General features: G+C 39.7%; 1 protein-coding gene across 4 annotated transcripts in view; it reads left to right on the forward strand.

Annotated features, from left to right (window-relative positions):
- VPS8 (VPS8 subunit of CORVET complex) overlaps positions 1–24,407 on the forward strand; it is a 236,463-nt gene that overhangs the window by 183,495 nt on the left and 28,561 nt on the right. For all 4 annotated transcript variants that reach the window (XM_030822939.1, XM_030822940.1, XM_030822941.1 and 1 more), the window contains 2 exons: positions 1,130–1,299; positions 4,430–4,595. In XM_030822939.1, the coding sequence (XP_030678799.1) occupies positions 1,130–1,299; positions 4,430–4,595 (336 nt within the window). The remainder of the gene's footprint in view (positions 1–1,129; positions 1,300–4,429; positions 4,596–24,407) is intronic.

Below are 24,407 nucleotides of genomic sequence, written 5' to 3' on the forward strand. Positions count from 1 at the left end.
TTTTCTTAGTGTACTGCAAAGTGACTCATGAAGCCACCTAGGAAAAGTACCATTTAGGTCTGTTGGAGACAATGTCTGCTTTTTTTTAAGAATCCAAGAGAAGAAAAGGAAAATCTGGGTGACAGCTTTTCTTAGAATGTTGTAAGAATTGCAGTTTGGTTAAGTGTAATCCAGTGAAGCTTGATACCCCTGCAGTCACAGATTCCAGGTTAGCAGAAGTATAGTTTGTGCAAAGCAGAAAATGTTTGCCAATTTTGGAACTATGGAAGAGGAGAAAAAGATAATACTGACTGGAAAGAATTAGAATAGACCATTAGAACCAGAAGTTTTGAATTACAGGTAAAGTTAAAGAGTTAAGCTGTATAGCAAGGAGGGCAGGCAGTACCTACCTCTATCTTCCCCTTAAAGACTGAGAAAAAAGAACCCAAATACATAGCCAGATGATATATATGAATGTTAAGAATGAGATACAGTACAAAAACAATACTGTATAAATACATACAGCCTTAAAATGACTTAATGTGATAGCTGTTAAAATGTCTTTATGTGACTTAATGATAGATGTCATGGTCTTGAGTAGATGCAAATGACTTCTAAGTGCTGATCAGGAAAATGTGATCTCTCTGCCCAAGGAAGATGAAAATAGAGTAATGGCCATTAGCTTTACTAGTGAAAAGATATTTGAAACATTACCATGAATGCAGTTTCAATAAAGAATCTGGGATTCAGACTTAGCTGTATTCTTTATTACAACACTCTGAGCCATTCAGAGAGCAGTTATTATATAAATGTAATAAATAGATTTGGGCTTATCTAGTCATTTGAAAGCCATCAATACTGAATTAAGCTGCAGAATGGCAGAGCTCACATTTCTCAGTAGAAACTAATGACAGATTTGAGAATCTTTGTAATGTATACACTCACCATTACTCTGCACATTGAGGTTAACTGCTTGAATTTGGGAGGTTTTGATGTTTTTTTGTTTCAACAATTTTATCCCTTTATAGTGTGTTTCAATTTTAGTTGTTGGTAGCTGAAAACTAAGCAAGTGCTATTCACCATTCATCTGCTCTATCTCTTTCATTTTATAACCTTTTGTTTGTTTGTTTTTTGTTTTGGTGTTTCATAGACCCTGCTGGAAACAACAACTAGCCTTCTAAACCAAGATCTCCATTGGTCATTGTGTAACCTGAGAGCTTCGGTCACCAGAGGACTGAATCCCAAACAAGATTACTGCTCTATATGTTTGCAGCAGTACAAGAGACGCCAAGAAATGGCTGATGAAATTATTGTCTTTAGGTAAGAAAGGGAAGGAAATGTTACATATGTGGTACATGTACATCTGTGGCATTACCAGGCAAGAATACACATGGATACACAGGCAGTCATTCTAGCAATGAACATGATAGGCAAGTTCCTGCCCTCACAGACCTTACATTCTGCATTGGGGTGGAGGTTAGGGTGCCCAGGCAAGACATAAATACAGAGGAATAAGAGCTATGGAGAAAAATAAAACACAGGACAAATAGATAGAAGGATGACGAGTTCAGGACAAGTGCTGTTGAATGAGGGAAAGCATATCTGAGGACGTGACCTTTGAGCAGAACGAGAGAGGGAGGAGCAAAGGTGCTGAGAGGTGTTTGGATTCTGAGTATCCTTTAAAGATAGGGATAACTTGCTGGTGTATTAGATGTGGAGTATAAGAGAAAAATGAGTCTTTGGTCTGAGCAATTGGGTAAACATGGTACCATTGTCTAAGATGAGGAAGAACAGGTACAGGTAACTGGGGAAGTCAAGAGTTTTGTCTTGGACGTGTTAGGTTTGAAATGTACTGTTAGACATCAAGTAGGGATGCCAGCTAGACAGTTATTCAAGTCAGAAATCTGGAGATGTGTTGAGACTGGAAAATTTTAATTTAGAAATTGTCAGCCTATGATATTTAAGCTACATTGCAAAGAGAGAGGAACCCTAGTGCAGAGCGAAGGTGTTGGTCTCAGGAGCAAAGACAGCTCATCTAGAATGTATGGATAGAGGTGACACGATATGGCCGTGGAGCCAAACTTCCTGAGTTCAAATCTTGACTCTGCTACATGCCAGCTGTGAGACCTTGGACAAGTTATTTAACCTCTTTATATCTTAGTTTCCTCGTCTGTAAATAGTATAATAGGGTTTTGTGAGGATTGAATGAGATGATTTATATAAGGCACTTGTAACAGTGCCTGGCATGAGTAAGCACTATCTGAGTGTTAGCTCTGCAGGAAGGTTGGTAGACTTGATGGTTGGAAGGGGAAGTAGATCTCTTCACACAAAGAGCCCATTCAGGCAAGAAATATTTATGGAGCACCTGCTGTATGCAAGCTGCTATTCAAGGGGATAGGATACAGGATGAACAAAACAAAGGATCTGCCCTCATGGAGTTTACATTGTAGTGACAGGGATAGACCATAAGCCAACAAGTGAAATGCCAGATACTGATAACTACCATGGGGGAGAAAATGTTAAAAGAGATACAGAGTGTTTGGTGGGGGGTGCAGATATTTTATATAGGTTGGTCAGGGAAAGGCTCACTGTTAAGGTGACTTATGAACAGACAACTTAAAAATTAATTAATAGAAAAATAATAGTTACATGAATAAAAAACAAGCTATGCTACAGAGGAAAAGGAATGTTGGGAGCTACTAATTTATAGAGTAGTCCAGGAAAGCCTTCTTGTTTAAGTGACATTTGAGGGGATCTAAAGGAAGTGGCCATGCAACCTCAGAAGAGAGTACACCAGGCAGAGGAGCCGAGTGCAGAGACCATGAGGTGAGAGAGCCTTGGCATTCTTGAGGAGTAGTGAGTGAGGAGGCTAGTGGCACCTGAGCAGCCAAGGAAGGGGACAGTGAAAGAGACTTCAGAGGGGCAGAGGCCAAATCATGTAGGAGCTGGCCCAAGTCTAACTCATTTTTATAGTGAAAGTGAGACTTTTATGCTGAGATGCGAAGCCACTGGATGGTTTTGAGGATTGGGGCGGTGACATGATCTGACCTATGTCTTAAGGATTATTCTGACTGCTGTGGTAAGAAAGGACTAGAGAGATCAAGGGGGAAAGCAGACGGACCACTTAGGCTGTTGTAGTAGCCCGTGTGAGAGACGGTCTAGGTAATAGTCATGCAGTAAGAAGCGGTAGGATTCTGGATATATTTGGAAGGTAGTGGTATTTTAAAGCTATGGAACCTGGAAGTAATCGCTAAAGGAGCAAAGGTAGCTACAACAACAGAGTATAGAAAAGGAAGTTTATATATATATATATATAGATAGATAGATAGAGAGAGAGAGAGAAGGGAAGAAAAAAGAAAAAGAGTATAAAGACTATAGAAAAGAAAAGGATTGATTCTTGGAATGTCCGACATTTTAGGTTAAAGAAATGAAGATAAATCAGTGTAGATGGCTGAGGATTATTCTCAGTACTCAACTTCTGGGAGGCTGATTTGGTAATTTAGTGTAATCAATAGGGAATTTCTTTATAAGAATAGCATAAGGATTTACTACAGCAATGACATTTTTGTAAATGTTTAATCAAATCACAATCCTTGCCTTGAATTTGGTGAGCAGACCACTCATGTTGTTATCAAGCTACTTAAATAATTATGATTTTTTCCAGTTGTCTTTTTTTTTTCTTTTTGAGATGGAGTCTCATTCTGTCTCCCAGGCTGGAGTGCAGTGGCGCAATCTCAGCTCACTGTAACCTCTGCCTCCCAGGTTCAAGCAATTCTCATGCCTCAGCTTCCTGAGTATCTGGGACTACAGGTGTGTGCCACCACACCCAGCTAATTTTTTGTTTTTTGTTTTTTGTTTTGAGACAGAGTTTTGCTCTTGTTGCCCAGGCTGGAGTGCAGTGGCATGATCTCGGCTCATTGCAACCTCTGCCTCAGCCTCCCAAGTAGCTGGGATTACAGGTACCCGCCACCACGCCCAGCTAGTTTTTTGTATTTTTAGTAGAGACAGGGTTTCACCATGTCGGCCAGGCTGATCTCAAACTGCTAACCTCAGCTGATCTGCCCACCTCAGCCTCCCAAAGTGCTGGGATTACAGGCGTGAGCCACCATGCCCAGCCCCCAGTTGCCTTTTTTTCAGACTGTCTAGAAATACTATACGAATTTCATAGTTTGAGAAATGAACAGAAGTTCAACTCATCCTCTAGGTAGTTTTTAGTCAGAGAACTGTGATTTGTTCGTACTTACAACATAAGTATACAAATATATGAATGTGGATTTTTAAAAAGAGAGGACAGCAGCAAGTACATTCCCTTTCTTGTTTCTTACCCTGTACAGCCATCAGTGCATATCTACTTGCTAGAGATCTTTATTGCTTCTAAGTACACTTACAAGCTTATATTTATGGATTCTGTGATAATAAAAAGTACAGATTGGTTGCCTTCGTTTTGCAGCTGTGGCCATTTGTATCACTCATTCTGCCTACAAAACAAAGAATGCACTGTGGAAATTGAGGGCCAAACAAGATGGACATGCTACAAATGCAGCTCAAGTAACAAAGTAGGAAAACTCAGTGAAAATTCATCTGAAATTAAAAAGGGAAGGATAACCCCATCACAGGTAAGACTTGTTTTCGTGGCAAAATGGAAATGGTCTTTTCTTACCAATGTCATTTGGGCCTGGTCTCATTTCCTTCGGTTCCCATAGGTCTCAACAAATTTACCTGATGGTTATTGGGTACATGAAATGTTCTTTTCAGTCCTATTTAGTGTTTGAAGAGCCTCTCTTCGCTACTCAGTATGGAAAAACATGAATTTGAGAGCAACAGATGACATTTTCTGCCTTTGAACGGCTTAAGATCTAATTGGACAGATGAGGTGTACACATATGAGCCTGCTTTTAAGACCTTTTGACAGAGTAACAGCTTAGCAAGTACAGCTGAGTACTTGCAGGTACCAATGAGTACCTATATGATAAGAGTGCAGAATTATGGCTTTTAAGTAGGGCTGATGGTGGACAAGGTGCATACACATGTGCTGTTTCACTGCCTTTGGAGTCTGACTACTGGACTAGATGATAATTTGATGTATTTTACAGCCTTTTTTTAAAGCAGACAGTGGAGCAGAGTTTGAACTCTACCGCTTGATAGTTTTCAGGAGAGCAGAGCTTGACAACATGAGGGGTTCAATGTGGAGAAGTTACTGGGACTGGGACTTGATCATTGTGCTCTACTTGGCTATACTTCCTCTTTGAAGTAGTATCATATTTTTGGCTTCCTGTTCCTTCCTCTGTGCTACTCTATCCTATAGTTGGCCTTCACATTCACATCACATAGTGAAAAGTTGGGCTTGTTACTTTTCTCTTTTTGTTTCTTTTTTTTTTTTTTTTTGAGGTGCAGTATCGCTCTGTTGCCCAGGCTGGAGTGCAGTGGCGCAATCTCAGCTCACTGCAAGCTCCGTCTCCTGGGTTCACGTCATTCTGCCTCAGCCTCCTGAGCAGCTGGGACTATAGGTGCGTGCCACCATGCCCTGCTAATTTTTTGTATTTTTAGTAGAGATGAGGTTTCACCGTGTTAGCCAGGATGGTCTCGATCTCCTGACCTCGTGATCTGCCCGCCTCGGCCTCCCAAAGTGCTGGGATTACAGGTGTGAGCCACTGCGCCCGGCCTCTCTTTTTGTTTCATCAGCCATCAGCATTGTATTAGAAGCAGAGCCTGGGAAAACCTCCTGACTAACTTCTCTCCAGATAACAATGTAGAACTTCTACTCTCCAGTGGTAGCCTTTCCAATTATACCTTCCCCAAGTTTGTATTGAACAGTGTGATAGGCACTGTGCCAGGTGCCTGGGGATACAATGGTAGACAAGGCAAACATGGTCTTTTCTTGCAGAGTTTACAGTCAATGAACTTATAAAAGGGTTTTTAACTAAGTACTCTCAAGTTTTTTCTGACTCCAGTTCAATTCTGGTACTACCTAGAGTTAGAGACTCCATGGTTTAAGGGCTCAGTCCCACAAGACAGTCCTCACTTTAGATGCCAGTCACAAACAAAGTACTCAGGCTACTTACTTTTGTCTGACTTGGCTGCAAATTCAGTGGTCCCCATGACCCCCTCTCAGGTTCCATAATTCACTAGGATGATTCACAGAATTCAGGAAACACTTTATTTACATTTACCAATTTATTATAAAGGATGCGACTGAGGAAGAGCCAAATGAAAGAGGTGCATAGGGCGAGGTTGGGGAGGGGGATGAGGAGTGGTAGAGATTCCATGCCCTTTCTGGGCCTACCACCTTCCTAGCACATCAGTGTCTACACCAACCCATAAGCTCCTCAACCCTACCATTTACAGGTTTTTTTTGGAGGTTTCATTATGTAGTCATGCCTGATTAAATTATTGGCCATTTATGATTGAGCTCAATCTCCAGCCCCTCTCCCCTCTGCACAGATTGGGAGATGGGGCTGAAAGTTCCAAACCTCTAACCATGGCTTGGTCTTTCTGGCACCCAGCCCTCATGCTGAAGCTATCCACGGTCTCCACACCAGTCATCTTATTCTCATGCAAAAGACACTCTCCTCACTCAGGAGATTCCAAGGGTTTTAGGAGCTGTGTGCCAGGAACCTAAGACAAAGGCCAAATATATGTATTTTTATTATACCACATAGATGAACTATGCTGTAAGTACAGATAATGAGTAGATACAAAATAGACATGAGGGATCATGGAAGGCTTCCTAGAAGTGCCCTGTTAGCTTCCCTTGAAGGGAAAAGAAAAGGAGTAAGCTAGACAAGTTTAAGTGTGACAAACACAGAACTAGAAGGTAAGTAGAATGGAATCAAGAGGGTCAGAGAGAGTGGTATGAGGTGAGGCTCATTAGGCAAGCAAGGACCAAGTTAAGTACTTATGTGTGCCAATACTTGTGGCATTATATTTTTTCATTGGTAAGTGTAATGTTAACTGTAGGCTTTTAGTCTGCAATCTTTATATCATGTTTAGGAAATTCCTTTTCATTCCAAGTTTTCTTGAGAAATTTTTCATGAATTGGTGTAAAATTTTGAAAGCCATTTACACTACATTGGTTGTCCTCTTCCCATGTTCCCCACACCTCCTGCAGTGAAGAAAGGTAATCTGTTTCACTGAATTTCTTCCTACCTTCTCAAGCATCAAGAAAGGTTTGGAAACCATTTAATTTTATTTTTAAATTTTTTGTTTCCGTAGTTTTTGAGGAACAGGTAGTTTTTGATTACTTGGAAAAGTTATTTAGTGGTAATTTCTGAGATTTTGGTGCACCCACCACCCAAGCAGTATACACTATGCCCAGTGTGTACTCTGTTATCCCTTACTTTGCTCCAGTCCTTCCCCCCTCCCTGAGTCCCCAAAGTCCATTATATCATTCCTATGCTTTTGCATTCTCATAGTTTAGCTCCCACTGATAAATGAGAACATAAGATGCTTGGTTTTCCATTCCTGAGTTACTTCACTTAGAATAATGGTCTCCAACTCCATCCAGATTGTGAGATAAGGACATAAGAAATTCTGTTGTCCAATAAATGTGAAAAAAGTGCAATTTTACCAGTGATCAAAGAAATGCAAGCTAAATCAGCTATACAATACCATTTTTTTACTTATTAAGCTGGCAAATATTTAAAAATACATAATTAAACTGAGACACATTAAAAATACATATGCATTTACATTGATAAGGATGTGAGGAGACAGATACTTTTATGCACTACTAGTGGGAATGCATATTTGTATAAGTCCACAAGCCCTTGTCTAAGTCACTTTGGCCAGATATGTTTCAGAATTCAGAATTCAGAATTTTTTGGATTTTATAAATGTAATATGAAGACTTTCACTTCAGGACAAGATGCATTTGGAGTTTTTTTTGGGGGGGTGGGGAAGGGGCAAAATATATAAAATAATGGTTCATAAGACATTGGACACTAGGCAGTGAAAGATAGTGACCCCTGAAAGATAAGAAACAAGTGACATAAACCCTAAGATTTCTACCAAATTACTCCCTGGAGAAAGTTTTCACGCCGTGACTCAGAGAGGGAGAACCAAGGCAGAGCTTAGTCTCTCTGGGTCAAGGGGACAGAGCTCAGAGTCCAGGAAAGACAAGGTGGCTAGAGTTTGCAGGGTGGAGTATTAGGTGAGAGCCTTACAGAGGGCTCCATAGATCTGCAGAAGGTAACTTTTGAGTATTCAGTTGAGTACTTACCCACTTATTTACCCACTGTGTGAGGAAACTACTTCAGGTCAAAAAAAAAAAAGGTACCACCCAAAAGGATTAGATTGAACAATGTCCCAGACTCACAAAGAGCCAGAAATAATGCTTGCTCCCACCAGCCAGCCTGGAAATCTTCATAAATAACAAGGTAGCATTGAGAGTACTAAGTAAGTTCTTAGCCTCAGTAGTGGGGAAAAAAATTAACTTTAAACTGACTGCTGCTTTGATCTCACCTAACAAAGCTTAAAAGCAAAAACCTAAAAAGATAAAACTATTTCCAAGTATTTTAACCACATTGCAGAACAGAGCTTAGGAATGTATTAAAGAATTATGAAAATATCCAATACTCAAGAAGATAGAATCCACAATGTCTAGTATCTGATCAAAAATTACTAGGCATGCAAAGAAGCAGGAAAATACAAGCCATGATAATGAGGAAAAAAAAACAACCCATTGAAACTAACACAGAAATGACCCAAATAATAAAATTAGTAGACAAGGACATTTAAAGTTATAATTGTATTCCATATGTTCAAGAAGCTAGAAGAACAATTGAATACGTCAAGTGGAAATATGGAAGTTACAAAGAACCAGTAGAACATCTAGAGATTAAAACTACAATGTCTGAGATGAAGAATATACTAGATAAAATTAATAGCAGAATGGACATTGGAGAAGAAATGATTAGTGAACTTAACAATGTAGCAATAGAAACTATCCCAAATCAAACACAGAAAGAAGACTAAACAGAAACAAGGCTTGGTACAGTGGCTCATGCCTGTAATCCCAGTACTTCGGGAGGCCAAGGCAGGAGGATCACTTGATCCCAGAAGTTTTAGACCAGTCGGGACAACATGATTAAACCCTGTCTCTACTGAAATTTTTTAAAAATTAGCCAAGCATGGTGGCACATGCCTGTGGTCCCAGGTGAGGAGCTGAGGCGAGAAGATCACTTGAGCCCAGAAGGCCAAGGCTGCAGTGAGCTATGATTGTGCTATGGGACTCCAGCCTGGGCACCAAAGCGAGACCCTATCTCAAAAAAGAAAAAAGAAAAATAAATGAATAGATCATTGGTGAACTATGGAACAACTTCAAGTGGCCAAATATACATCTAATTGGAATCCTAAAAAAAGTAGGGACACGGAGTACAAAAAAAAAAAAATTTAAAGAGACATAATAAAGTTCTAATTCCAGTAATGGCAGAGCAGCCTATAGTAGATGACCTTTCTGCTAATAATTATAAGCCCTACGGAGAACAACAAAAAAAAAATTTAAAGAGACATAATAAAGTTCTAATTCCAGTAATGGCAGAGCAGCCTATAGTAGATGACCTTTCTGCTAATAGTTATAAGCCCTAGGCAAAATATCAAAAAACACTGTTTAGAGAGCAACTGGAAGCAGGCAGAAACTATAGGGAATGCAAACCTTGAAAGAAGGGAAGCAAACTAGACGAGCTCTACATTTAACCAGCTTTTCTAGGGCGCTTCTTGGCTTGCCATGGAGTATTGGAGAAAAGAGCTTGAATACCAAGTCACATTCTTATTGGGATGAAGAAACAGAGGTCAAAGTACAAGACTACCAAAGCAGCTCTAAATTAAGGGAGAAAATCTCAGAAAGAAGCATGCCACAGAAGAGGGAGCCCCAAGTTCTCTTTGCAGTTTTCCAAATTGTATACAGACAGACAGTGCTTCCAGAAAGCAGCATCAGGTACTAAAGAACTAAGCAGAGATTTCAGCAGCTGCCTGTTGCCAAGTTTTGAATGTAAATCTTGCCATGTTACAGGGATTGAGAAATACCTCAAATTTTGTGTTGAAACTGCAGAAAGGCTATGGTTGAGGACTAAGGGATTTCCCAGGACTAAGAGCAAAAGCACAGTAAATCCTAACAAAGCCAAAGCCCAAACTATCATAGGATCAGTAGGAGGAAGAAGGAAAGTGTAAATTATAATCAAGAGAAAAAGCATCAGTAGAAGCAGACCTTTGAATGACCCAGATGCTGGAATTGGCAGTTAAGGACTTGAAAATAGAAATTATAAATATATTAAAGTATTTCATGGAAAAGATTAGCAGAATGATTGAACACATGGGGAAACATCAGCACAGAAATAGAAAATCTGAAGTAAAACCAAGTGTAAATTGTAGAGCTAGAAAACATATGTAAAGTGAAAATTTTATTAGATATCGACAGCATTTTTAAGACTGAGAAAAAAATTAGTAAATTCGAATACAGTTCAATAGAAATGATCATTGTAACTGAAGCACAGAGGCAAAAATAATTGAAGAAAGTACAAAAACTCTTGGTGACCTGTGAAACAATATCTAGAAGTCTATCATATATACAAATTATAGCTATATCTATATTTTATAGATATATATTAATGTATAAATTAGATATTTATAAATTATAGATCTATAATGTATATATATCTATAACTTATATATTATATATTTATATAATGTACATATATCTATAATTTATAGATATATGTACATATATCTATAATTTTTATATATGATAGACATATGAATATATACAACATATATAGAATATATATATAATTGGATTTCTGGAACATAAGGAGCAAGAGAATGGGAGCTGGGGACATTGGACCTAATAATATCTGAAATTTTCCCAAATTTCATAGCAAACATCAACCCATAGAGTCAAAAACTCAGCAAACCTCTAGCAGAATAAATATAAAGAAAACCATACCCAAACACTAATAGTCATAGTCAAACTGCTGAAACCAAAGATGAAGAAGAAATCTTAAAAGGAGCCAAAGACAACAATAAGAATGATGGCTGATTTCTCATTTAAAAAAAAAAAAAAAAAAGGCCAGAAGACAATAAACTGGCATTTAAAATGCTAAAAAGTAAGTTAATATGGTGCAAGTATTGTATATGACATTCCTTGCCAAGACCAGCTTAGTCATGGAGACCCTAACCCAGTGGCCCTAGAGGAATTAGACACACACACACAAATATAGCATGTGGAGTTGGAAATCAGGGGTCTCACAGCCTTCAGAGCTGAGATCCTCAAACAGAGATTTACCCACATATTTATTGACAGCAAGCCAGTGATAAGTATTGTTTCTATAGATTATAGATTAGCTAAAAGCATTTCCTACGGGAAATAACTAAAAGCATTTCCTATGGGAAATAACTAAAAGCATTAACTATGGGAAATAAAGGGATGGGCCGAAATAAAGGGATGGGTCTGGCTTGTTATTTGCAGCAGGAACATGTCCTTAAGGCACAGATCGCTCATGCTATTGTTTGGGGTTTAAGAACACCTTAAGCGGTTTTCCACCCTGGGCAGGCCAGATGTTCCTTGCCCTCATTCCAGTAAATCCACAACCTTCCAGCGTGGGCGTCATGGCCATCATGAGCATGTCACAGTGCTGCAGAGATTTTGTTTATGGCCAGATTTGGGGGGCCTCTTCCCAACATGTCCCCCTTCTTTGTTTTGCAAAGTGATAAAAGCAAAGGCAGCTTTGCACGGTGAGCTACTTCTCACAAGAGTCAGGATCCACATCTGCAGACTATACAAAGACAAACAACACAGATTAAAAGCACAATCATTGAAATCACAGACCTTCCAAGTGTTTTTATCCATTTTAATGGGTTACCAGCTGCTAATTTGTCTGCAGCTCCTTCAAGCACTCCAGTTCCTGGCATTAAGGTCAGGTGTGCCTGGGATACTTTAAATATTTGTTTTTTTAAATTTTGTAATATCCAAAGACAAGTTTGTAGAATGTCCTTCTAGATGCTTTTTTATTCATTCCTAAATTTTGATCTTATTAAGAGCTATTCATAGTTTCCACAAATCCTTATGTTTAGCTCCTACAACGGGCCATATCATTTGAGGTTGAGGTGCCACTATACCACCATGGTTCAAGATAATAGGAACTCTTGCTGTACTTCTTACCATTTCTACCATCTGACCATTTTGTTCAGACCAGCTGAACACAGTGTGGCCATGGCACATAGACTGAGATGTGCAATTTAAGCTAAACATCCCGTTAGGGGACCAGTCAGTAATGATTCCTTAGGAATCATTGTGCAGCATGTCTGCTTTTTCTGCAATGCAATCTTCCCAAACAAGTACATTCATTTTTTTCTAACTGGGACCAGTCCTGTTTACAAATAGGTTTTTGAGGGCAGTATCTCTCAATTATAGGAGCAGCTTTATTATGGTAAATCCTGAGATCAGAAAGCATGTGTAACTGTGTCATAGAGTGATTACATCCAGGCATTATTGCCAGCCAAGATTGATAAATATGCCCAATAAGTATAATTGTTCTCTGTGTCAGCCCTTGTTGAAGGAATACTCATGGCAATGGTAATCACCACTGTCATAGCTACCATTAAATTACTCATTGTGACTGGTTGTCTTGCTTTCCTCAGGTTTTCTTCCACCATCTGTGACAGCTTCTTGATCTGTCCCCAAGTAGGTGGCTGTGTTCGATGGGTGTTGCTCCTGACAGTTGGGGTCCTCCTCAGTGTCAGTCTCGACATGGCTGCAACCGGGGGGTCCTCAGGTTCCTCCCGGAGTCTCTTCCTCGGCATCTGGCTCATGATAAGGTTTCGGGTGTCTTGATGGTATCCAAATCAGCTGTTGATTCGGTCCTGGAGAAATGCAAGCATAACCTTTATCCCAAGTTATTATTTTACCTATTTCCCAAGTTTTTGCTATCAGATCTCTCCACCAAACCAGTTGTTCTGCATCTGTCTTTGCAGCTGGTTTCTGTAGATGCTGTTCAGCTGCTGATAGCATCTGGCCTTTAGACAGGCTCAAAAAATTTAAAGTTAATAATGCTAGATTCAATTGCATATGGGGTGTCCCGTAGTCCCTGTTTCTCCCCCCTTTTTTGTTTTTGTAACTGCTGTTTTAGGGAGAGATTCATTCTTTCCGCTATGGCTTGTCCTTGAGAATTACATGGGATGCCAGTAATGTGTTTAATATTCCATGTAGAGAAAAATGTAGCTAGAGCTTGGCTAGTATAGCCTGGGGCATTATCTGTTTTAATAAAAACTGGAATGCCCATCACTGCAAAACACTGCAAAAGGTGATGTTAACACAGGCAGAAGACTCTCCTGATTGGCATGTAGCCCAGACAAAGTGAGAAAAGGTGTCCACACATACATGTACATAAGCTAGTCTCCTAAACGAGGGAACATGTGTGACATCCATTTGCCAAAGAGAATTAGGTTCCAGTCCTCGAGGATTAACTCCTCCTTTACTGTAAAAGATGAGGAATGCACCATTTGGCAAGTTGGGCATCGCTGGATAATAGCTTTAGCTTGCTTCCAGGTAATGTTATATCTGTGTTTGAGACCAGAGGCATTAACGTGGGTTGAATTGTGAAAGTGTCTAGCATTAGCAACTAGGTGATCAGCCATCTGATTCCCTGCAGTTAAAGGTCCTGGAAGAGGTGTACGAGCCCTAATGTAAGTGATGTAAAAAGGGTGCATTCTACTCCTAACTGCTGTTTGCAATTGGGTAAATAAAGTCATCAGTTGTTCATCTGTATGAAATCGTAACTGAGCATTTTCAATTAACTGTGTGGAATGAACCACGTATGAAGAATCAGAAATCACATTAACAGGCATATCAAAAGCAGTCAATACCTCAATTACAGCTACAAGCTCCACCTTTTGAGGTGAAGTATAGGACGTCTGGAAAACTTTACCTTTTGATCCAGAATAAGAAGCTTTACCATTACTAGACCCATCTGTAAAAACATTCTCAGCACCTTCAATTGGTGTAAATTTAGTTATTTTAGGGAGAATCCAATTAGTTAATTTCAAAAATTGAAAGAGTTTTGTTTTAGGAAAAGGGTTATTGAGAATACCCACAAAGTCAGCTAAATGGGTTTGCCAAGTAAGACCATTTATAAAAGCTTGCTGTATTTGTGCCTTCCTGAGAGGGACAGTAATTTTTCCAGGATCGTATCCATGTAATTTAACAATCCAAGTTCTCCCATTTCCTATCATAGTAGCAATTTGATCCAAATAAGGAGTTAGTCCGTGAATTAGTATGTGGAAGAAAAAGCCATTCTACTAAGTCCTGCTCTTGGGCAATAACACCAGTGGGTGAATGCTGAGTTGGAAAAATTAGCAAATCTAGAGTCTTCTCTGGATCTGTTCTATTTATTTGAGCTTTATGGACTTGCTTTTCGATTAGCTGCAGCTCTGCCTCAGCGTCTTTTGTTAACTGCCGAGGGCTAGTGAGACTAGGATCTCCTCTAAGGATAGAAAATAGATTACTCATGGCATAGGTAGGAATGCCTAGAGCAGGTCGTATCCAATTAATGTCCCCTAGTAATTTTTGAAAGCCATCTAATGTTTTCAATTGATCCCTACGTATGGTTACTTTCTGTGGCACAATGGTAGTGTCATTTACTAAGGCCCCTAAGTAAGAGTAAGGAGTAGTAGTCTGAATTTTGTCAGGAGCTATAATTAAACCAGCATGAGAAATTGAATTTTGCAAGTAATCATAACATTGGAATATTTGGTAATATTGGTAATATTTCTTGAGTGGGGCAGCACAAAGTATATCATCCATATAATAATGTAACACTGTGAAAATTTTTTATGAGTAGGTTTAATTGCTTGTCCTACATTCATCTGGCAAATTGCTGGACTGTTGAACATGCCTTGTGGCAACACTTTCCAGTGAAAACGCTTAGCAGGCTGTAGGTTGTTTACTGCAGGAATTGTAAATGCAAACCGTTCACAGTCCTGCTCAGCTAAGAGGATAATAAAGAAACAGTCTTTTAAATCTATGACTATTAAAAGCCAATTTTTCAGAATCGTAGCAGGAGAAGGCAGTCCTGGCTGTAATGTCCCCATTGGTTGTATAACGGAATTAATGGCTCTTAAATCAGTTAACATTCTCCATTTCCCTGATTTTTTCTTCATTACAAAAACTGGAGAATTCCAAGGGGAAAATGTTGGAGCTCTGTGTCCGTTTTCTAATTGTTCAGTAACTAATTCCTCTAAAGCCTCCAGTTTCTCTTTGTTAGCGGCCATTGTTCTATCCAAATTGGCTTATCTGCTAACCATTTTAAAGGTATAGGTTCTGGAGGCTTAACAACGGCCACCATCAAAAATGATATCCTAAACTTTGGTAGGAACTTCGTCTTTCTGCTTGAAGTGGTTCCTTCAAACCTTGTAAATTTTTTCCTAGTCCCATACCAGGGACATACCCCATTTCATGCATCATATGTTGACTTTGAGGGCTATATAATTGTTCTGGAATTAGAACTTGTGCTCCCCATTGTTGTAATAAATCTCTTCCCCATAAACTTATAGGTACAGAAGTTATAATTGGCTGAATAGTCCTAGGTTGTCCGTCGGGCCCTTCACAATGCAAAATATAACTACTTTGATATACTTTGGGACTTTACCAACTCCAACTATGTTAAATTGAGCAGGTTGAGTTGGCCACGCAGACAGCCAGTGCTGTAGAGAAATGATTGAAATGTCTGCTCCTGTATCTACCAAACCTTTAAATTTCTTTCCCTGAATAGTTATTTCACAGGTAGGATGTTTATCAGTAATTTGATTTACCCAAAAGCTGCTTTGCCTTGTTTATTTGTGCTTCCAGATCCTCCTGTTCGTTTAATTTCACTTTTCCCCATTTCCGCATACAGCACAATCAGGAGCTGTGCTATGTTCTCTCCTGGCCCTGCTTTCCAGGGAACAGAAATAGATACAACAATTTGAATTTCCCCATTGTAATCTGAGTCAATGACTCCTGTATGTATTTGTACCCCTTTTAAACCTAAACTAGACCTTCCTAAAAGTAATCCTATTGTCCCTGCTGGCTAGTGTCCACAGACCCCTGTTGGAACTTTTTGCGGGGGTTCCCCAGGCAGAAGGCTCACAGCTTTTGTGCAGCGTAAATCTACTGCGGCACCACCGGCTGTAGCGGGGGACAGACATTGTACGGGGGTGAGGGAATGGCCTGAGCTGGAAATGCCCCGGTTTGGAATGGGGCCCAGGACGGCCCCTCATGACGTTTCCCAAAATCAGGTTCCCATCTTTATCAAACTTAGAGTGACACTGATTAGCCCAGTGTTTTCCTTTTTTACATTTTGGACATATTTCAGGCTCAGCAGTTTTCTTTTTTTTTCCCTCAACTGGCGACCTGACTCACTGATTTTTTCTACATTCTTTATTTATTTTTTTTTTTATTATACTTTAGGTTTTAGGATACATGTGCACAATGTGCAGGTTTGTTACATATGTATCCATGTGCCATGTTGTTTTGCTGCACCCATTAACTCGTCATTTAGCATTAGGTATATCTCCTAATGCTGTCCCTCTCCCCTCCCCCCACCCCACAACAGTCCCCGGAGTGTGATGTTCCCCTTCCTATGTCCATGAGTTCTCATTGTTCAATTCCCACCTATGAGTGAGAACATGCGGTGTTTGGTTTTTTGTCCTTGCGATAGTTTACTGAGAATGATGTTTTCCAGTTTCATCCATGTCCCTACAAAGGACATGAACTCATCCTTTTTTATGGCTGCATAGTATTCCATGGTGTATATGTGCCACATTTTCTTAATCCATTCTATCGTTGTTGGACATTTGGGTTGGTTCCAACTCTTTGCTATTGTGAATAGTGCCGCAATAAACATACGTGTGCATGTGTCTTTATAGCAGCATGGTTTATAGTCCTTTGGGTATATACCCAGTAATGGGATGGCTGGGTCAAATGGTATTTCTAGTTCTAGATCCCTGAGGAATCGCCACACTGATTTCCACAATGGTTGAACTAGTTTACAGTCCCACCAACAGTGTAAAAGTGTTCCTATTTCTCCACATCCTCTCCAGCACCTGTTGTTTCCTGACTTTTTAATGATGGCCATTCTAACTGGTGTGAGATGGTATCTCACTGTGGTTTTGATTTGCATTTCTCTGATGGCCAGTGATGATGAGAATTTTTTCATGTGTTTTTTGGCTGCATAAATGTCTTCTTTTGAGAAGTGTCTGTTCATGTCCTCTGCCCACTTTTTGATGGGGTTGTTTGTTTTTTTCTTGTCAATTTGTTTGAGTTCATTGTAGATTCTGGATATTAGCCCTTTGTCAGATGAGTAGGTTGCAAAAATTTTCTCCCATTCTGTAGGTTGCCTGTTCACTCTGATGGTAGTTTCTTTTGCTGTGCAGAAGCTCTTTATTTTAATGAGATCTCATTTGTCAATTTTGGCTTTTGTTGCCATTGCTTTTGGTGTTTTAGACATGAAGTCCTTGCCCATGCCTGTGTCCTGAATGGTATTGCCTAGGTTTTCTTGTAGGATTTTAATGGTTTTAGGTCTAACATGTAAGTCTTTAATCCATCTTGAATTAATTTTTGTATAAGGTGTAAGGAAGGGATCCAGTTTCAGCTTTCCATATATGGCTAGCCAGTTTTCCCAGCACCATTTATTAAATAGGGGATCCTTTCCCCATTGCTTGTTTTTGTCAGGTTTGTCAAAGATCAGATAGTTGTAGATATGCAGCATTATTTCTGAGGGCTCTGTTCTGTTCCATTGATCTATGTCTCTGTTGTGGTACTAGTACCATGCCGTTTTGGTTACTGTAGCCTTGTAGTATAGTTTGAAGTCAGGTAGCATGATGCCTCCAGCTTTGTTCTTTTGGCTTAGGATTGACTTGGCGATGCGGGCTCTTTTTTTGGTTCCATATGAACTTTAAAGTAGTTTTTTCCAATTCTCTGAAGAAAGTCATTGGTAGCTTGATGGGGATGGCATTGAATCTATAAATTACCTTGGGCAGTATGGCCATTTTCACGATATTGATTCTTCCAACCCATGAGCATGGAATGTTCTTCCATTTGTTTGTATCCTCTTTTATTTCATTGAGCAGTGGCTTGTAGTTCTCCTTGAAGAGGTCCTTCACATCCCTTGTAAGTTGGATTCCTAGGTATTTTATTCTCTTTGAAGCAATTGTGAATGGGAGTTCACTCATGATTTGGCTCTGTGTTTGTCTGTGATTGGTGTACAAGAATGCTTGTGATTTTTGTACATTGATTTTGTATCCTGAGACTTTGCTGAAGTTGCTAATCAGCTTAAGGAGAGTTTGGGCTGAGACAGTGGGGTTTTCTAGATATACAATCATGTCATCTGCAAACAGGGACAATTTGACTTCCTCTTTTCCTAATTGAATACCCTTTTTAGTATGACCATGCTTCCCACAGTTAAAACAAGCTCCAGGAAACAGAGTATTTCCGTTATCCACTCTCAGGCCTGCCATTGCCTGGGCTAGCAGAGTAGCCTTATGCAGATTACCTCCAATACCGTCACAGGCCTTCATATAATCAACTAAATGTGCTTTCCCTTTAATAGGTTGCAGAGCAGCCTGGCAGTCGGGATTAGCATTGTCAAAAGCTAATAACCGCAACACTATTTCCTGAGCAGCCTAATCTGCAATCACCTTTTTAAGAGAATCCTGTAACCGAGCCATAAAATCTGCATACGGTTATTTCAGTCCCTGCTTTACAGCACTAAAAGAAGGGTATTGTTCTCCACCTGAAGTGATTTTTTCCCAAGCCCTAATTCACACTACTCTAAGCTGCTCTACGGCATCATCCCGCATGACCACTTGGGCATCTAAACCAGCCCAGCTGCCAACCCCCAAAAGTTGGTCTGCAGTTATATGAATTTGAGGTTGGGCCTGGGTGTTGCAAGCAGCCTGAATGGAAGCTTCATCTGCCCACCAAGTTTTAAATTGTAAGAACTGAGCAGGAGTTAGACAAGCTCGAGTAAGATCGTCCCAGTCAGTAGGAATCATCCGACTGGAAACAGCAACATTCTTTAACAGTCCCATTACAAAAGGAGAACCTGGTCCATACTGATTAATAGCTTGTTTAAATTATTTGAGTAATTTGAAAGGAAAAGGCTCAAATGTAGCTTTAATATTTCCCTCTTGATCTGGGGGGTGTATTCTAACAGGGAACTGCCGAGCCTCTAAATCACCTTCTCTTCTAGCTTCCTGAATTCCTGCCTGAATAGAACTGAGAGCAGTCGCTCGAGGCACTGCTTAAACAGTCACTGGGGCAATTACTTTTCGCCCATATGTCCTCTGGAAAAGAAAGATCTGGAGAATCAGGCCACTCTTTTTCTTCAAAATAATGAGGGGGTGTAGAAGGGTACGGATGAACCTCTTCCTCCTTTGCTGCTTTAGCTTTAGCTGGCAAACAGACCTGCTCTGTTACCTCTTCTGTTACTTCATTGTACTCTCCTTCCTCCTCCTCATTAGAGTGAAAAGGTTCCAAGGTGGAACAAACCAGAGCCCACACTTGTCGCATTATTACCCTGATGCTCCCAAGCTCCCCTTCTTACTTACCACAGGGATTGCTTAAGAGTACTCGGTGTCCTCCAGCTAGTTCCATGTTCTCCAACCATCACTCCGGCGACCCTTCAACCCAGGTTCAAGCCCCCATGTTTGGGCACCACTTGCTGAGACCAGCTCGGTCGGAGACACCCTAACCCAGCAGCACTAGAGGAATTAAAGACACACACACAGAAATACAGCATGTGGAGTGGAAAATCAGGAGTCTCACAGCCTTCAGAGCTGAGAGCCTCTAACAGAGATTTACCTACATATTTATTGACAGCAAGCCAGTGATAAGCATTGTTTCTATAAATTATAGATTAACTAAAAGCATTTCTTACAGGAAATAAAGGGATGGGCCGAAATAAAGGGATGAGTCTGGCTAGTTATCTGTAGCAGGAACATGTCCTTAAGGCACAGATCACTCATGCTATTGTTTGGGGTTTAAGAACGCCTTAAGTGGTTTTCCACCCTGGGTGGGCCAGGTATTCCTTGCCCTCATTCTGGTAAACCCACAACCTTCCAGCATGGGTGTCATGGCCATCACAAGCATGTCACAGTGCTGCAGCAATTTTGTTTATGGCCGATTTTGGGGCCAGTTTATGGCCAGATTTGGGGGTCTGTTCCCAACAATTCCTGGTATGTACTAGTCTTTATTTCATAATTAAATGCTTTTGAGAGATAAGTGATGACTATAAATAGCCTCACTTTGGTTCAGGCCAGGTTTTGCTGCCAGATGACTTTTGGTGTGAAAAATATTTTTTAAACAATCCTTTTGGTTTCAGAGCTTTTCGGATTTCAGAATTATACGAAAGGGAGTTGTGGACCCATCTTACTTATCTGAAGAAAAAGTAGTAATATATATTTTTAAATGGTTACACCCTTTTAAGCAGGGACTTACAAAGTCCAACAGAAATTATCAAGTTTGTGTGCCAAATATTATATACAAGGATATAACATTTTAAAAAATAATTTTAAAAAATTGAAAATAACCTAAATGTCCCTATAGCCCACAGTTGATTAAATTAGTCATGGTATGTCTAGGCAGTGAATAAATTGCTTTGTAGCCATGAAAAATCATATCGTAGAAGAATATTGATATATCGAAGTAAACATTCATAATATGCAACGTAGAAAGATCACAAAGCAGTGATTCCAAATTTTAATAGCAGTTGTTGCTGTGTGATTGTATTGTGCTTATTTGCTTTGTTTGAGCTGTTATATTAAATTTCTGTCACTGAACATGTATTTCTTTTGTAATCAGAAAAATTAAGGCTTTTTTTTTTTAACATTTAAAAAGGCCTCACTCTGTTGCCTAGGCTGGAGTACAGTGATGTGATCATAGTTCACTGCATCCTGGACCTCCCAGGCTCAAGTGGTCTTCCCACCTCACCCTCCCAAGTAACTGAGACCTCAGGTGCACACCAGCACTCCAGGCTAATTTTTAAATTTTTTGTGGAAATGGGGTTTCGCCATGTTACCCAGACTGGTCTCAAATTCCTGGGCTCAAGCCAACCTCCTTTTGGCCTCCCAAATTGCTGGGATTACAGGTATAAGCTACCATTCCTAGCTCTATTTTAACAACAACAACAAAAAAAGACCAGCTGTGGTGGTTCACGCCTGTAATACCAACATTTTGGGAGTCCAAGGTGGGTGGATTATCTGAGGTCAGGAGTTCGAGACCAGCTGACCAACATGGTGAAACCCCGTCTCTACTAAAAATATAAAAATTATCCGGGCATGGTGGGGTGCACCTGTAATCCCAGCTACTTGGGAAGCTGAAGCAGGAGAATCGCTTGAACCCAGGAGTTGGAGGTTGCAGTGAGCTGAGACCATGCCATTGCACTCCAGCTGGGGCAACCAGAGCAAGACTCCATCTCAAAAAAAAATCAAAAAACAAGATGATAAAGAAGATATTCATATTGCTTTTAAATTTCAGCTCAGATTGCTTCATTAAGTCAGGAATCATTTTATTAACAAAGATCACAAAAAGTTCAGCATTATTAAGGCCCTAGCTTAGTATATCATCCATATCCCCAGATCTAGTGTCTGCACACCTGGATTTAAAATGTCTCTTTTAAGCTTCATTGCTTGGGGCATTTCCAGAAGGAATCCTGTTAAATGAAAAAATAAGGCCTTTCACGAGGGATGCTGGACCACTTCCATCGCCACTTCAAACATTTTCTGACTTAATCTCTAGAGAACAGGCTTCTCAGATAAATTGTCCACCACCACATTTAGTTCTTGGCTTGTTTTTAAAAGTTTGCAGATTCTTTCATTAGGTCACTTTTTTAAGCTTAAATATCTACTTTGCTTTGAAAAATCTGTTTTCTCCCTTTTCAAAAAGAGCATACCAGAAGTTAAAACTGGATCATTTTTAGCAAGCTACATCATACATCTGGAGTGAATTCCAGAGTATTAATGTCATGGTATGTTACAGCAAAGACTGTCAAGTCTAATTTTTGCAAATCTGCTGAATCTGAAAGGACAGTCTGGACAGCTAGCAGTTTTGATTGTTGAGCTGAGATGTGTTTTCTAAAGTTATTCTTAAAATCAGAGAGGTTAAACAAAACCTGCAACGTGGTCCTACTTGAATAGCGATGCGACAGTGATAGGAAATACTATATTTCCTATAGCATATATCATCTGTACTATAGTCTCTTATAATTAGGCAGAGTTGAAAGAGGCTTGAGATCTTGTAACTGTTTACCAGTACCTCATTCTAGTCAGATAGTATCGAGTATCCATTGAACTACTTATAGTAATAATTATATTTTGCCCTTGATATGGCTTGGCCATGTCCCCACACAAATCTCATCTTGAATTGTAGTTCCTATAATCTCCATGTGTCGGGAAAGGGACCTGGTGGGAGGTAATTGAATCATGGGGGCAGTTACCCTCATGCTGTTCTCGTGATAGTGAGTGAGTTCTCATGAGATCTGATGGTTTTATAAGGGGCTTTTCCCCTTTCGCTTGGCACTTCTCTCTCCTGCTGCCTTGTAAAGAAGGACATATTTGCTTCCCCTTCACCATAATTGTAAGTTTCCTGAAGTCTTCCCAGCCATGTGGAACTGAGTCAATTAAACCTCTTTCCTATAAATTGCCCAGTCACAGGAATTTCTTTTTTTTTTTTTTTTTTTTTTTTGAGATGGAGTCTCGCTGTCGCCCAAGCTAGTGCAGTGGCGCGATCTCAGCTCACTGCAGGCTCCGCCCCCCAGGGTTCACGCTATTCTCCTGCCTCAGCCTCCTGAGTAGCTGGGACTACAGGCACCCATCACCTCGCCCGGCTAATTTTTTGTATTTTTAGTAGAGACGGGGTTTCACCATGTTAGCCAGGGTGGTCTCGATCTCCTGACCTCGTGATCTGCTTGCCTCGGCCTCCCAAAGTGCTGGGATTACAGGCGTGAGCCACCGCGCCCAGCCAGGAATTTCTTAATAGCAGCATGAGAATGGACTAACCCCTGTAAATTAATAAGTAGATATTCTGGGTTCTGTATATTTAATATTTTTGCTAGAATTCACTGCTGAAACCCTGTGGGCTAGGAATTTTCATTGCAGAAGTATGTTTGATAACAAACTGAATTTATTTAATAGATATAAGGCTATTCATATTTTCTGTTTTGGGTCCATTTTTGTAAGTTCTGTTTTTAAGGAATGTATCCTTTCATTCCTTTTCATTTAATTTGTCAAGCTTATTGGCATAAAATTATTCACAAAAGGTTCTTATCATCTTTTAAATACCTGTAAATGATGTTGCATGTTGTAATATATCCTCTTTCATTGCTGATACTGGTAATTTATAGTCTCCTTTTCTTGATCAAGCTCCATAGCAGATTATCAATTTTATTTATCTTTTCAAAGAGAACCAATTTTGACTCTGATAATTATCTTGGTGGTTTATTTTTATTTTTATTTCATTGATTTTTGCTGCTTATTATTTACTTCTTTCCTGCTTAGTTTGGTTTTACTTTGATCTCTTTCTGGTTCCCTAAATTGGAAATTTGGATCCTTTATTTTAAACCTTCCTTATTTTCCAATATAACATATGGGCTGTAAATTCTTTTAACCACTGTTTTAGTTATATACTTCAAATTTCTTTAAATGCTTTATTGAGGTGTAATAACTGATATAAACTGGACATGTATAAAGTGTATAAATTTGACATATGTATACATTCATGAATCTGTCACCACAATCAAGATAATGACTCTACCCATCACCACCAAAAATTTACTTAATCCCTCCCTCCTGTTCCCTGGCAACCACTGATTATCTTTACAAACTAATTAAACAGTAGATTAGTTTGCATTTTCTCAAATTTTAGATTAATGAAACTATAAAATGGATATACTTTTTTATCTGACTTCTTTCACTCAGCATAGTTATTTGCATGATTGCATCATGTATTTTTAAGCTATTAGGTACATAGATGTTTAGCATTGTTGTGTCTTCCTTAATGAATTGACGCCCTTTATTATTATGGGATGACCCTTTTTGTACCTGATAGTAGTCTTTGCTCTAAAATCTAGTGCTATTGGCTGGGCGCGGCTCATGCCTGTAATCCCAACACTCTGGGAGGCCAAGACGGGCAGTCGTCTGAGGTCAGGTGATCTCTACTAAATACAAAAAATTAGCCGGGCGTGGTGGCGCATGCCTGTAATCCCAGCTACTTGGGAGGCTGAGGCAGGAGAATCACTGAACCTGGGAGGTGGAGGTTGCAATGAGCCAAGATCGTGCCATTGCACTCCAGCCTGGGCAACAGAAGCGAAACTCTGTCTCAAAAAAATAAATAAATAATAAAAAAAAATTTAGTGCTATCATGGCATAGTGTCCCCATGCTTTTCCTTTTAACCTATTTGAGC

The sequence above is a fragment of the Nomascus leucogenys genome, chromosome 11 (genome assembly GCF_006542625.1).
Source record: "Nomascus leucogenys isolate Asia chromosome 11, Asia_NLE_v1, whole genome shotgun sequence".
Classification (NCBI taxonomy): Eukaryota; Metazoa; Chordata; class Mammalia; order Primates; family Hylobatidae; genus Nomascus; species Nomascus leucogenys.